Raw genomic sequence first — 14411 nt, forward strand, 5'->3', positions numbered from 1 at the left:
TTCTTCCTACTGTGTTAAGTTTCTCTCCTTTTTCTATTCCATGATTCATCATGTGAAATACAAACTTCTGACCCAACTGAGAAGGATAGTGTGCCTAAGATGCAACTTTGCTAACTTGGGAAAAAATCGCACATCAATTCTGCTTTATTATCACAAGTAGCATAAGAAGTTTGAATGTACCACTCCTCCTGCTGTTCTTGTGACAAGTATCATGCTGCTGTGGTTGAGATGTGAAATGTTACTCAATACCGTTGGGAACATTGTGAAAATATCCGTCATTAAAATTTTTTATTTAAATTATTATTAGTCTATATTTGTGTCGGTAGAGGTAGACAAACCTATAGGCCACAGTACACATGTGGGGTCAGGGGACCTAATTCACTTTTTCCTTCCACTGTGGGATCTGGGGATAAAGAGATTTTACCTGTCATTTCACCATCCCAATATCTATGTTTTTTTTTATAATATCAAGAGGTTTACTAAAGTTTTGCAATTGCTAACACACTCACAATATTATATCAATTACAGAAATAAAATGCCATCAAATGGAAAGGTGTATAATGTTTTTATTTGAAAACTAGCCCAGAAGCAAATGTCACATAATGTTCACATTTGATAATTTTCAATAGGGGGTATATTAGTATCAATTTATTTTTCATGCTTTTAATCATATAATCATTCATTCTTCTTTGTAAATCTTCAACATCTTTTCTTTCAGTTCCTGGGAATGTTAAGTCATAAGTATATACTCCTGAGAAGTAAAACCCATACAGTAACTCAACTTTTGTGAGCATTCCTGAACTTACTGAGGAGTCCCTTGATGGTGTAGCATTTGTGGGATACTTAGTTCTGTCTTAATTGGCATATCAGATCTTTCTAGGACAGAGTAAGAACAGAATTAAGTCATTGTAGCCCCTTGTGCCTGATGGAAACTCTACACTGTAGATTACAATGCATTTCCATTAAAAGCTTTTCCCACTTACCAGTTTTATAAAAAGCAGGTTTCATGGATGGTGTTCCCTTCTGCTATGGGTAACTGGGCTAATGTACTACAATGAATCATTTATTGTGACTCCCTACTTTTACTAATGTAAAGTGTCACAAAATACATTTTAAGAATATTTATTCTACAGTCCATAACTCCAGAGAAGCTAGAAAACAAGGAGGGCCCTAGGAGAGACATACATGTGCCCCCCCCAAGGGGAAATGGACAAGATCTCCTGAGTAAATTGGGAACATGGGGTGGAGATGGGAGAAGGGAAGCGGGGAGGAAAATATGAGGGACCCAGAAGGTTGAGTTGGGGGAAGAACAGAGAAGGAGAGCAAGGAAAGCAATACTTTGATAGAGGGAGCCATTACGGGCTTAATGAGAAAATGGAACTAGTGAAATTCCCAGGAATCTATAAGGATCACCTCAACTAAGAATCTAAGGAATAGTGGAGAGGCTACCCTTCCCCTATAATGAGACTGATGACTACCTTAAATGCTATCATAGAGCCTTCATCCAGTAGCTGAAGGAAGCAGAAGCAGAGATTCACATCTGGGCACTGAGCCAAACTCCTGGAATCCAATTGTAGAGAGGGGGAAGTAATGAGTAAAGGGGTCAAGACCATGCAGGGGAAACCCACAGAAACACCTGACCTGAGCAAGTGGAAACTCACAGAGCCCAGATTGACAGCTGGGGAACCTGCACAAGACCAAATCAGGCTCCCTGAATGTGGGTGTCACCTGGGATGCCTGGGCAGTATTTATCCCTAGTGTATGAATGGGCTTTGGGAGCCTATTCCTTATGGAGGGATACTCTTTCAGCCTAGATACATGCGGGAGCACCTAGAACTTGCCCCACATGGTGTGATAGTCTTTGATAATTCCTTATGGAAGGCCTCACCCCCCTTGAGAATGGGGAGAGGGTGGGGGGCATGGGAAGATGGGAGGAAGAGGGTACTGGGATTGATATGTAACTAGGATTGATATGTAAATTAAGATTGTTTTTAATTTAAATAAAAATTAATTAAAAACCTATTTATTCTGTAGGAATTTATTTGAGTAAAGACCAAATCAAACTCCAAACTAAAGGTTTTGGTAATCAAATACAATTAGGAGTTATTAATAGTTTCATATCATTCCAGAAAGGATTCAGTAGAATTGCTTTCCAAATTCCTTTGTGTTTGCAGAATATCTGATCACAAAACTCTTGCGTTCTAAGGAAGTCTTTAAGAAACTTGCTCCAAGTTTATCTCTGATTTCTAAATTTCTCCAACAGCCAGGGAGCAAGCTGTCCCTAGAAGCCATGGTTCCGACTTTGGCTGTCAAAGGGTCCTGTGTTGTCTCCAATTCCTGGCTCGCAGTTTTTGTTTGTAATATATTAATAGAACCTCTGTGTCTTTCTTGGCTTTCCCACATAGCACTACTAGTAACCTTCCAAGGGTTCCTTCAGCCTGTTACATGATATGAGGAAAGAGTACGATAAACCTTGAACTTGTAAGAGACAGATTGCAATGAAACTGTGGGAAACTGGATCCTATTTCATTGGCACCGGTAAATGGTGTAACAGGTGAGAGAGAGAAAAACCCAGGTTTATGCCCAGATTCATCCTCATAATTAAGGGCTAATAATTTAGTTACATGATAAATATGGCTAAATGGAGAAAGATTTGGATTTCTATAATAGGACTTGGAATGTTCACCTGAACTGTTCCCTTGGGTCTCTCAAATTAAAACACAATGGAATCAGTTTTGAGTTAAGGTGCCTTTAAAAACTTTTGTACTATTAATATTTTCACCATATAATTTTATGATGGGTTCAGGTTAATCTGAGCATTACAGAATATTTAGAGCCTTACTGACCTATCTACTAGATTCTGGTATTATTTCCCTTCTCTCAAATTAAGGCAAATGTCAAAACTGGTTTCCAGGATAGTGCCAAATATGCCAGGAGGAATAAAAATGCTGCATGATTAGGCACCATTATCAATAAGAGTAACAAGTGCATAAAACTGGTAGCGTAATGATATAAAACCCAGCTGGAGAAGACGGAGGGTATGTAATAGCGATTGTCATGGTATCCTTGATATGAGCTGCTGTTCAGTTATTGGCTACTGAGTAACACGTATCTCAATATCCGTGACTTTGTGTGGTTCAATTTCACATTGACTTAGGTATTTCTTCCAGGACTTGTTCTGGTTTATGGAACAGCACCAACTATGATATATGCTGAAATTAAAACCAAACCAAACCAAACCAAAACACTAATGCATAGGGACTTAACTGTCTTGGAATACTGCCACCATGTGGGACAGCCAGTGCCAGCCTTCCAAAGGCATGGGCCAGCCACCACCAGCACCTCTCTTCACCTTACAGAAGCTTGGTAAATGACCAGAGACAACAAACACTAAAACCACCATGCTGAACCTTGCCCAAATGAGTGACAAAGAATTTATGTACAAACAAATGACTACTGTTTAAAATAACTGCATATTGGCTATGTTACTAGGAAATGGCAAAAACAAAGCAAAACAACTCATCTAGCTGTTCTAGAATAGGTTAATACTAGTGGAAATAAGGTTGTTTGCGCGCGCGCAGCATTTGTAATATGTATGTTTTGTGACGAATTTTTAAGGAAAAGGCTGGGGAGAGGGAAGAACAGGTAAAAGAAGACAGGAAATGCTGGGTGCTAATCAGCAAGTCTGAACAATCTGTAAGAAAACACTTCAACCTAAGTAGTGTAAAAACAGTTCCTTTGTCTTGAAAACACGTCCACTTCTATCTAACTACATGAGGTTGAGTTACAAAGATTCAGTTTAATTAGCATTGGTGTAGAACTTTAAAGGTATTACTGAGCTAAGTCACTTTTTATATTACTTTGAAAAAAATCAATCTTTAGAATAAACAGGAAAGTCCATTGCAGTAATTATAAAGCCAACTGGTGTATTAGCTTCTGATCACACATCGCTACATCCAGTAAGTAATGAAGCTGCTGAGACCAAACTTCTGTTTGAATGGCTGTCATAATTACTAGTTACATCTGTGCATGGCTGTATAGTTCTTACACCTCAGACCTTTCTGCAAGTGTGGCCACACTCAGGCTACCATTCAAGGAGGATTAATCCCTGTGAGTGTGGCCACACTCAGGGTGCCATTTAAGGAAGAGGACTATCTGGGAAGGTCAGCAATGGGCTTTATGTTTAATGGCCTTTGCCCAGAAGGAATTCAACAGGCAGACCCCTCCACAATCCCCATGTTTTAAAAACTCCAGTGATAAATAATAAACCAATCCACCCTGAATAAAAAGTGAAATGTTGAGTGTGATCATTAATACTGACAACTTGACAGAATCTAGATTCCTGAAGAGACAGGAATCGGTGAGGTCTTATCTCTGAGGGGTTATCTAGATTAGATTGAGATGAGAAGATCCGCTTTAAATATGGGTGGCAACATTCCATGGGCTGAAGTCCCACTTCTGTACTGAATGAAAAAGAGAAAGAGTCAGAGCACAAGCCTTCGTCTGTCCTTGCATCCTGACTGCAAAGGCACTATGAGCAGCTGCCTCACCCTCTTACTGCTGAGCCTTCTCTACCATGGTAGTCTGTGTCCCTTGGACCTTTAAGCCATGGTAAATCCTTCCTTCAGTGGATTTTGTAAGGCATTGTGTTGTGGCGGTGCTGTGTAGCGGTTTCCTCTGAGATAGAAGCATTGCATCCTGCAGGGAAGCTCCTTAACACAGAAAGTAAGCAACTCAAAATAACTCTGGGACATCTCTGAAACTGTTCAGGTTTGCTAGGAGCCTCCCTCTGAAGAGTAAACAACAAAGATTACTGAGAGTCATTGTCCTGCAAGTTAAGCCATAAAGAAGGAGCAGACACCAGGCTAGCCTCCAGGAAGAGGTATTGATAGTCGAGTGACCTGGTAGGGATACTGTCCAACCTGATGACAACTTGTAGGCTTTTCAATGTGCTCCAGGTTTCCAACTTTGGTGAGCTGTCACTAGTGCTGGAGTGGGCTTTGTTGATACAACTGACTTTGAGCCATTTCTGCTCTTGTAAGTAATCCATCATCCATTAATTGTCTTAGTCAGGGTTGCTATTGCTGTGAAGAGATACTATGATGATGGCAACTTGTATAAAGGAAAACATTTAATTGGGGCTAGGCTACAATTTAGAGGTTTAGTCCATTATCATCATGGAGGGTGCCATGCAGCCAGACATGGTGCTGGAGAAGGAGCTGAGAATTCTACATCTTTGATCCACAGGCAGCAGAAGCAACTGTGTGACACATTGAACATAGGAGATATCAAAGTCCTCCCTCACTGAGAAAGACTTCCTCCAACAAGGCCACACCTACCCCAACAAAGTCACACCTCTTAACAACACCACTCCCTTTGGGGGCCATTTTCTTTCAAATCACCACACCTATATTCCCGTAAATAACACCAATAAAACTTGCTAGTTCACCAAGTTGAACTTTGGTGGCATCAATATTTTGGTCTGTTATGGACTCCCTATCTGGGATGAGTAAATCAGTGAGTTGCATCTCCCCAGCAAAAGTCATTCAACAGGGAAAATAACCAGTAACTGAAAGAAACTGAAGATAATCAGTACTGTTGCTATTGATCAAGTTCAAAGGGCGTTGGCAATGGCTTCTTAGTTTAAATGGAAGAATTTAGAATTCTGGACTAAAAAAGCCCTTGAATACTGTGAGGTGAGCTTAATGGATATTCCGGTGAAAGGTTAGAAGACTAGAATGACAAGAGAACCACAGATAGTAAAAGCCCATCTCAGGATGTTTCAGAGGAAACAGATTCTATCAGGAACTGACCTAAGAGCCATTTGTGTAATATTCTGGCAAAATGCCTGGCTGCCTACTGCCTTTGCCTGGAGCACTTGATTGGAGAAGAATTTAAAGGCAAGAGACAAGTTGTTTGATGATGCCAAAGTTATTGCCCAACATTTTCAGATAAGAGGACAGCAAGAGAGCAAAAATGGAGAAAAAAAGATAAGAAAAATGTGAAGGTTGGAGTGGAAAGTTCTCTGAACGAGTTTAAAAGGGAGTGCAGACGACAAAGCATGTGGAGCATTGAAGAGGCCAGCCATTTCTGTAGCATTGAAGAGGCCAGCCATTTCTGTAGCATTGAAGAGGTCAGCCATTTCTGTAGCATTGAAGAGGTCAGCCATTTCTAAAGAGGAATCCTGGGCTCCACACTGGAGCAATAGGAAAGGTTCTGTGAGGGCCAGACCTTATCCAAGAAAGGTCCATATTGTAAAGGAGGAAACCTAAACTGAAACTATGGTTTGAAAGAGTCCCCTACTCACAAGTAGCCACCTAAGGAAGTGTTGCTCAGTGTTGGTTCACAGAAGCCCTCTGGCCTTAAGGAGCCAGGCTCCAACAAGAGCTGGTAATAGCACTTAGCAATATCATCCACATTGTAGGATTCTTTCATGTAGGCATGAAAGATGTAGGGTTGAGACTGAATCCAGGACTGAGTAGAAAGGAGAAAGCAAGCTAAGTAGAAGCATTTATCTTTGCTTCCTATCTGTGGATGCAACGTTATGAGACCCATCCTGCTCTTGCTGCTCTGCCTTCTCTGACATGGTGGAATGTATATGCAGACATTGTTAGGTAATACCGTTCTTTCCTTAAGAAGCTTTTGTAAGTCATGTTGCCATGGTAGCAGATAACTAATATACAGTGTCACAATGAAAAGAAATGCCAATACGTAAAATACCATCCCAGAGGTAGAGGAAATGAATTATATGTCTACTACGAAAGTAATCCAAATATTGTCTCAGAGTCCAGGAGCTTGACACAAAGAATCCTTTAAATAAGCTTTATGACAGACTAAAGGTTTCCTGAAAATAGAAACCCAGGGGGAGTTTTCTTTGTTAAATAATAACAATTATTATTATTTTGTTACATTATTGTTATGTTACTAGGTAGGTGTTTGTCTACAACCAAAACTTGCCTGAACTCATGGAAATCCTCCCTAGTCAGAATCCCTGGTGTTGGGATTAGAGGCTTGAGTAACTTCTTGTCTGGGCAAGAAGGAAATGGAACAGTTTTAAAGATGCTATGCATAAAGGAATTAGTGCCAGATAAACAATGTTGTCAGTAAAAATGTTTATAACTGAAAGAATATGCAATGTCCATATGTTTTGTTTAAAGAAAAAGACAACAAAAGCAAAATAGTTCTGCTTTTTGTTTAAAGAATATGGTCTGAACCCTGTGACTTGTACAGTTGTTATAGTCCTGGCTCAAATGTTAGGGGAGTAACCAGCCATCTTTTGATTGATTTTAATGACCACTTCCTGAGATGGAAGCCATACCTGACACTCCTAAATTGGCTTAGAACCTACACCATAGGCTTAGGGGAAAACTCACTACTCTTATTCTGCTAAAGGGCTTAGCAATACAATGACTACCAATGATATATTGCTATTCTTAGAGATCAGCTCCTTACTCAATCCTCAGAGCAGCTTCTGCTTGCAGTAGATGGTAGTAACTGAAAAGCACAGAGAGTGATTCTGCAAGCATTCAGCCCTAAATGGGCTGCCATTATCAAATCTGTCTCCTCGGGCTCTCTGGGGATCTATGTGGAAGAGATGGCACCAACATTGTTACGAGCCAGGAGCAGTAGATGACTGATTCCAAGGCAGCAGTGCGTTCCTGACACAACAGGAGGGATGCACAAATAAACTAAAGAGACTGGGTAGTACACACAATGTCTGTACATGTCCACACCTGACAAAATCGCAGCACTGTAAAAGGGAAGACGATGCAAAGTGTCCCATCCCCAATCAAGAAACTACATGCAGTTGCTAGCTGGTGGCAGAGGGAAAATCAATTTGCTCCAATGCAGTGTCACTGGGTTTATCCACATCCACCACACTCCAACACAGGATGTGTTCCCAGGAGCACTTGGCCAGCACAAAACAAACTCTATGCCTCTTGCCCTGCCCTGGTGCTTTTTGATGTGTGTGTGTGTGTGTGTGTTTGGATGTTTTGTTTGTTCACACACAGACACACAGACAGACAGACAGACAGACAGACAGAGAGAGAGAGAGAGAGAGAGAGAGAGAGAGAGAGAGAATGACAGAATAAAGCTGGGTGCAGAGGGAGGTGAGGAGGGGAGAAAGGGGAGAAGATGAGGCAGGGGAAAACATGATCAAGACTATCAAACATACTTTATATAAAAAGCTTGTCAACAATAAATTTAAAAGAAGCTGGGAGTGCTGGCCCATGCCTTTAATCCCAGAACTCAGGAGGCAGAGGCAGGTGGATCTTTTTGAGGCCACCTGTTCTACAAAGTGAGCTCCAGGGCATCTAGGACCTAGGACTGTTAACAGAGAAATACTTGGAAAGGCAAAAGCAAAAAAAAAAAAAAAAAAAAAAAAAGCTATCTCTAAATGATTTTGGTATTAGCTTTCTCTAAAGCTCAGGAGTCAGTCGCAGAGTGACAAAAATTGTTTTATTTAGGCATATGTGAGACCAATGGGACTGTGCCAATTTACATAAAACTAGAGAAAGGACTTCTGGAACTTTTTTCTCCGCTGTTTAAAAAATAAAGTTGTAGTTAGGCAAAGTTACCACGTGTCTGGAATTACGAGAGAATACAGTCCCAATAACTTTAGCCAATTTGGCATCTTAACCTCTCCCCATTTTTCCCCCTTTGTCAGCGAATTAGCACTCCATTTGCAGGCACAACCACCCATATCTAGGTTGCAGGAAAGGATAATTTGAATAACAGTCCTCTACAGATCCGGGCAGAGTGCCCTTAGTTCCTGCTCACTCTCCCAAAGCCAAACCGAAAAACCGCCCAGCTGCTGCAAATGAAAGCCTGGGAGCCTAGCGTCTTTGTCCCACAGTAGGGTGGAACCGACCCACTGGGAGGTGCCAAGTGACACTGGTGGCTCAGGGCAGCAGTCAGGCGGCTGCAGCTGGAGGCCAGTGCCTCATTCTGCCCGCGCCCCGCCTCATCCGGACATTCCCGCCCGCGGCAGGTGAGCCGGTGGCAGAACCGGCAGGACCTGCTCCACTGGCCGAGCCCGAGAGCGGGAGCTCCGCTGTGGCCGGCGGCGCCATGGAGGTGGACGCGGACCCCGGGGAGCTGGCGCGGCTGCGCTCGGTCTTTGCCGCCTACGACACGAAAGGCTCGGGGCGCCTGGAGCGTGCGGAGTTCGGCGCGCTGTGTGCGGAGCTGCACGTGCCCGAGGCCGAGGCGGAGGCGGTGTTCCTGGGGCTCGACACCGACTGCGATGGGGCCATCACCTTCCCGGAGTTCGCGCACGGCTTCCGCGGAGCCTTCGGCCGGGGCGGGGCGGAGACCCTGGGCGCCTGGGACGAGGCAGACTCGGAAAGCACGGGCCCGGCGTGGCGGGACTTCCATGCGCGCCTCGGAGACGAGGCTCAACTCATTCCCAGGTGCGTGGTCCGGCGAGCGCGGCAACCGTGCGCTGTGCAGCCGGGATACCCAGTCTGGGAGCGGCTTTTTTTTTTTTTTCCGCCCGACACCAGCCGGTGACTTTTCCTGAAAGGAAAAGCGATCTGGAGTTCCTGGTAGGGAAGACTTGGCCAAGTGAGGTTTGAGCACTTCCTGCAGGAACTGGGGTGACTGACACCTGTAGCCTCCCTCTGGAGCGGCCAGGGCTGGCACACTCCTGGTGGCTCACTGGGGCCTGTCGGGTCACCTACTGCTGCTTCTGTGCAGCATTAATTAAGAGGCTAGTCGAGGCAGTTTGCCAGGTGGGCATCCTGTATCATAGCTGTGCGTTTGATGTTTGTTGAGGCCGCAAACCAAGCTGCAGTATTACTGAATACACTCATTGATGTGCACTACATCTTTCGTTTTATTTAAGGATACCTTGGGAAGTAGGTTTGTCTGCTACTGACTGATCCTAGAAATTTAAATTCAGGAGCCCCAAGGGTCTGTCTCATTTAATTAAAAACAGAACATTGATCCCAGGTCTTCTATGTTGAAAAATTGTTTTTATTCAGTGAATAAAATGACACAGTCACAACATATATCCCCCGACTTTACAGATAGGAAAAGAATAACTTATTGTCAAGCTATTAACTTCATTCTTAATTGGAGGGGATTACGAAGGCTATTTCAGTCCTTTTACTCTCGCTGCATTTCCGCTTTTCTCTGGAACTTTTTCTGCGCTGTGGTTGTAATTTGGCTCCAGTTTTGTTGAGCACTGGCTGTTTTCATTAAGACCTGAAAGGCTTCATTTGAAGTGGCATTTTCTATATCTAAGACTTGGTTCTCAGAGAAGGGAAACGGTCCTGGGAGGTGTCAGGCTCCCTCAGATTGCTTCACAGCACATGCCTCGTCATCCTGCTTTCCACCTGCTGTTGGATAAGGGAATTCCGTGAGGGAGGTTGAGTGACTCACTGTGACACTGTTGAGAAACAGGGTGTGAGGGCTAATCCCTCCCATACACGTGGGGGAAAAACAAACCACACAGTTTCTCATCCAGGGAAGTAGAAAAATTTAAACACTGTTGCTGTAGGTGCTACGCCTTTTCTTGGAGCGAAATTTTAAACACTGTTGCTGTAGGCTAAGCTGTCTTTCCAGCACATCAAGTTATTATTTTTTAAATAAGATGTAAGAAAGAAGTAGGGAGAGATGCTGTGTGAGTTTGCTCCTTCTTTCTCTTTCCTGACTACATTTCAGCAGCAGACGTTTGATACTTAGCCCCTCAATCATTATATTGACTTTTCTAGACTCAGAGGACAAACCAGGACTTAACATAAGTAGTGGATGATTATCACCATATCTCTCCAAAGGCTGTCAAGGGTTATTGAAGGTATCGGTGTCACCTGATAGACTTCCGTCTTAACCTTCTTATGGGGAAGGTTAACAAGTACAATGTTTGCCTTTCTGTTTTGTTCAAGTGAAAAAGAACCAAACTTAGTTGACCCGCCTGATTGTTGCCATGGCAGCAATACACTGTTTTGGTAAGTTAGAGAGCTGGCACTCTGCTTCCTCAGACATCTGTTCACTTTTTCTTCCATCTAGACATGATTAAAAAAACACAACAAAGCAGAAGCCGCACAGCTTTTTGTTATTGACATTCTGCTGCATTAGTACAGGCAAATTCATCCTACACACTTTATTGAATGCCCCACAGATGCCTACTACTATCTTTGGCATTGTTCCACAACCCTTGGGGTAAAAGGAAAAGAAAGATAACAAGCTTAAACTGTGTCGGTTACATTTCTTTGATATTTCTTTAAGTAATATGTAAAGACTGGTGGGCTTTTTGTAGATTTGTAGAGATCACAATTTTTTTTTTACTGCTATAAATGAGAATTTTCTGTGTTGTCTTCAGGTTTTTTTTAAAAGACTTATTTTAATTATTTGTATCTCCCTTTGGGTATTTGCACCTGAGTGCAGGTCCACTCAGAGGCTTAAAGTGTGTTAGAGATAATTGTGAGTTGCCTGATGTGGGTTGTTTTGGTTTGGTTTTTGTTTGCGGTTTTGTTTGTTTGTTTGTTTGTTTAGCTGGTTAGTTGGGTTTATCACCTGCCAGGACAGCCTTCCACTGGAATACGAGTAACTCTCCAGTGGCTACATCATTGAACACAATGATGTCTTGTCTCCTTCTGCCCCTTCTCCGAAACCCTCAACTGCCATCGGCTCCCCTGGTCACAGTGAAGCCCTAGAAGCCTCTGTGAATCCCTATGCACCTATGACTGTATGTTTACTGGCCCAGTATTGTGTAGGAACTATGCAGGCAGCCACAGCTGCTGTGAATTTGAGAGCCACAACCATGTCATGTTCACAAAACACTACTCTATGGTCCATTTCCCTATAGTTAAACTTTTATTCTTTTGTCTTCTTTTAAGAAATGTGTACTGGACTTTGGAAAGGGAAATGTTGGTGTCTCCTTTAATGCTGAGTACTCAACATTCACTTTTCTCAGCACCTTGAACATGTATCTACATTAACAACTAGTCACTGCATAGAGACATCTTTAATCAAGGCTGAGGCCAGCACTAATCTATGGGTTTAAAGATAAATGTTTGAAAGGCAGTTTGACAATATGTCTACTTAGCAAAATGTATTTGCAATCTTGGTGGTTTGATTATGTTGTCCCCTATTATCATGGAAGCTGGATACTTGGTCCTTAGTTGGTGATGCTACTTGGGATGTTTAGGAAGTGTGGCCTTGTTGGAGAAGGTATGCCATTGGAGACAAGTTTTGAGAGTTTGAAAACCCTTGACATTTTGAGTTTACTCTCAAGGCTTCCTGCTCGGACTTCAAGATAGGAGATTTCAGTAGATTGTTCCAGCTGCCTTTCTGACTTCCTTGGCTCTGATATCGTGAACTTAACCCTCTGAAACCACATTCACAGATATACTCTTCCATCTATAAAATGCCTTGGCCATGGTGTTTTATTACAGCTATAGAAATGTAACAGGAATGGTCAGGATGTTTTTCAGGGGAAGGAGGAGGGCAATACTTAGGAAGAGAGGGAGGAAGATAACTGTATTGGTTACCTTTCTATTACACTGATAAAGCATCATGACAAAGGCAACTTTTATAATAAAGTGTGACTTGGACCAACAGGTTGTTCTTTAGTGACAAGTTCCTAAGGTGGAGGATGACAAAATGACGATAGGAAGGTTGTGACCATGAGATCTTGCATAAGTTGATGACTTATACCAAACTAATTTATTAAGAAATATAGCACCTTCGATACAGTTTTCAAGACAAAAGAATGGGACAGACTCACAGCAAGCTATTCAAGTAATGGTGCACAAAAGGAAGGCAGGATCTCAAGTGCGTCACCAAATCAGGAACACAGTGGTTTTGGTACTGATAACTTCATCATCGTTAGGGGGAAATTCAGGTTCCCAGGAATTGAACCTTTACTGCTTTGAGGCCCTGGCCCCAGGCCCATTCTAGACCTTGCCAAATCTGCTCCTGGGCAAAGACACAGAACTAGCATTCTCTTTGTGCTTTTGTCAAGACCTCTGAGAAGTAAGCATCTCTTGCAAGAAAGTTGGTATTCTAGAACACGGGGTTAATCTGGGGAAGACTATTGTTGTCTTTTATCCCCCCAGATACCAGAATAGTGACTTCCTACAGCATGAGGTTAGTTCTAGCATGGTGCCCCTGCATTCTGTGACCAACTGCGTGATATCCTCAGCAGTAGGATCTCCTAGTTACGGTGAGCAACCATTAGCAATGGCCATAACCTACAAAATTTGAGGGACCCCTGGGAAATCATATCTCATTAGCATCATCTATCTCTATGGAGGGGTGTGAAGTTTAGTACTGTAATAGGTCACCTTCAGAAAGTTTGGAGTGCCTTTGTTCGAATTGTTTGTTTTATTTCCTTCAACTGTTTGTTTTCACAGTCATCATTTAGGCATTTGCTCATATTGTCTTTCATATTATGGAACGTTGTTTTTTACCATTTCTCCTCCTCTTAACTTTTTTGAGAATTATGTTCATGCACTATATTTTGATCAGTTCCCCTTTGATAATTCCTCCCAGATCTTCCCCACCTTCCTACCTACCCAACTTTATCTCCCTCTTTAAAAACAGAAAAGAAACAAAACAGTAGGGAAAAAAAAACCCAAGAAATCAAAAACTCCACAAAATGAATAACAAAATAAAAAAACAAAAGACCCATAAGACAAAAAAATAATGTGAAAACAAAGCAAAATAAAACAAAAAGTCCACAAAAGTACCACTGAGTTTATTTTGTCTTGGCCAACTAACTACTCACAGACATGGTGTCTTTCTCTGAAGTATGGTTAATATAGTCAGGGAGAAAATTAATTTTCCTTTGTTAGGGGTAGGGCCCTGTGCCCGCTTACTTCTCTCAGTACTGGGACCCTGTCTAGCTTGAACCCTCTGCAGGTCTTGTGCACACTACCACAGTCTCTGAATTCGTGTGCACATCAGTCCTGTTGGGTTCAGAAGACACCGTTTGCTTGGCTCTTACTTCTGGCTCTTAATATCTTTCTGCCTCCTCTTCGTAGCTCCTTGAACCTTGAAGGGAGGGATTTGATAAAACCAAGCCATTTAGGACTGAATGTTTCAAAGTCACTCATCTGTATATTGTCTTGTGGCTCTCTGTGTTAATGTTCATCTACTGTAAGAAGAAGCTTCTCTGGTGTGGGTGAAGTGAGCCACCGATGTATGGGTCTAGCAGTTTGTCATTAGAGGTCATCTTATTGCTATGTATCTTTAACGGAGTGATTGTAGTAGTAAGTTTTCCACTGGGCCCCAATTACCTATCAAATTCTCAGATTCTTGGCCATTTTAGCAGTGTCAGGTATGGGGTCCTTCTTATGGAGTGGGCCTTAAGTCTATTAAAAAAGGGGTTGTGCCACCCATGTGCCAGCATATCTTGCAAGCAGGTCACTGTTGTTGGTCACAAGGCTTGTAGCTGGGTGGTG

General features: G+C 42.5%; 1 protein-coding gene across 1 annotated transcript in view; it reads left to right on the forward strand.

The window, feature by feature from the left end:
- The first annotated feature begins 8922 nt into the window (after positions 1–8922).
- Rasef (RAS and EF-hand domain containing) overlaps positions 8923–14411 on the forward strand; it is a 55480-nt gene continuing 49991 nt past the window's right edge. The window contains exon 1 of the mRNA XM_040757310.1: positions 8923–9413. Coding sequence (XP_040613244.1) covers positions 9073–9413 — 341 coding nt within the window. The 5' untranslated portion in view covers positions 8923–9072. The remainder of the gene's footprint in view (positions 9414–14411) is intronic.

The sequence above is a fragment of the Mesocricetus auratus genome, unplaced genomic scaffold (assembly GCF_017639785.1).
Source record: "Mesocricetus auratus isolate SY011 unplaced genomic scaffold, BCM_Maur_2.0 Super-Scaffold_100014, whole genome shotgun sequence".
Classification (NCBI taxonomy): Eukaryota; Metazoa; Chordata; class Mammalia; order Rodentia; family Cricetidae; genus Mesocricetus; species Mesocricetus auratus.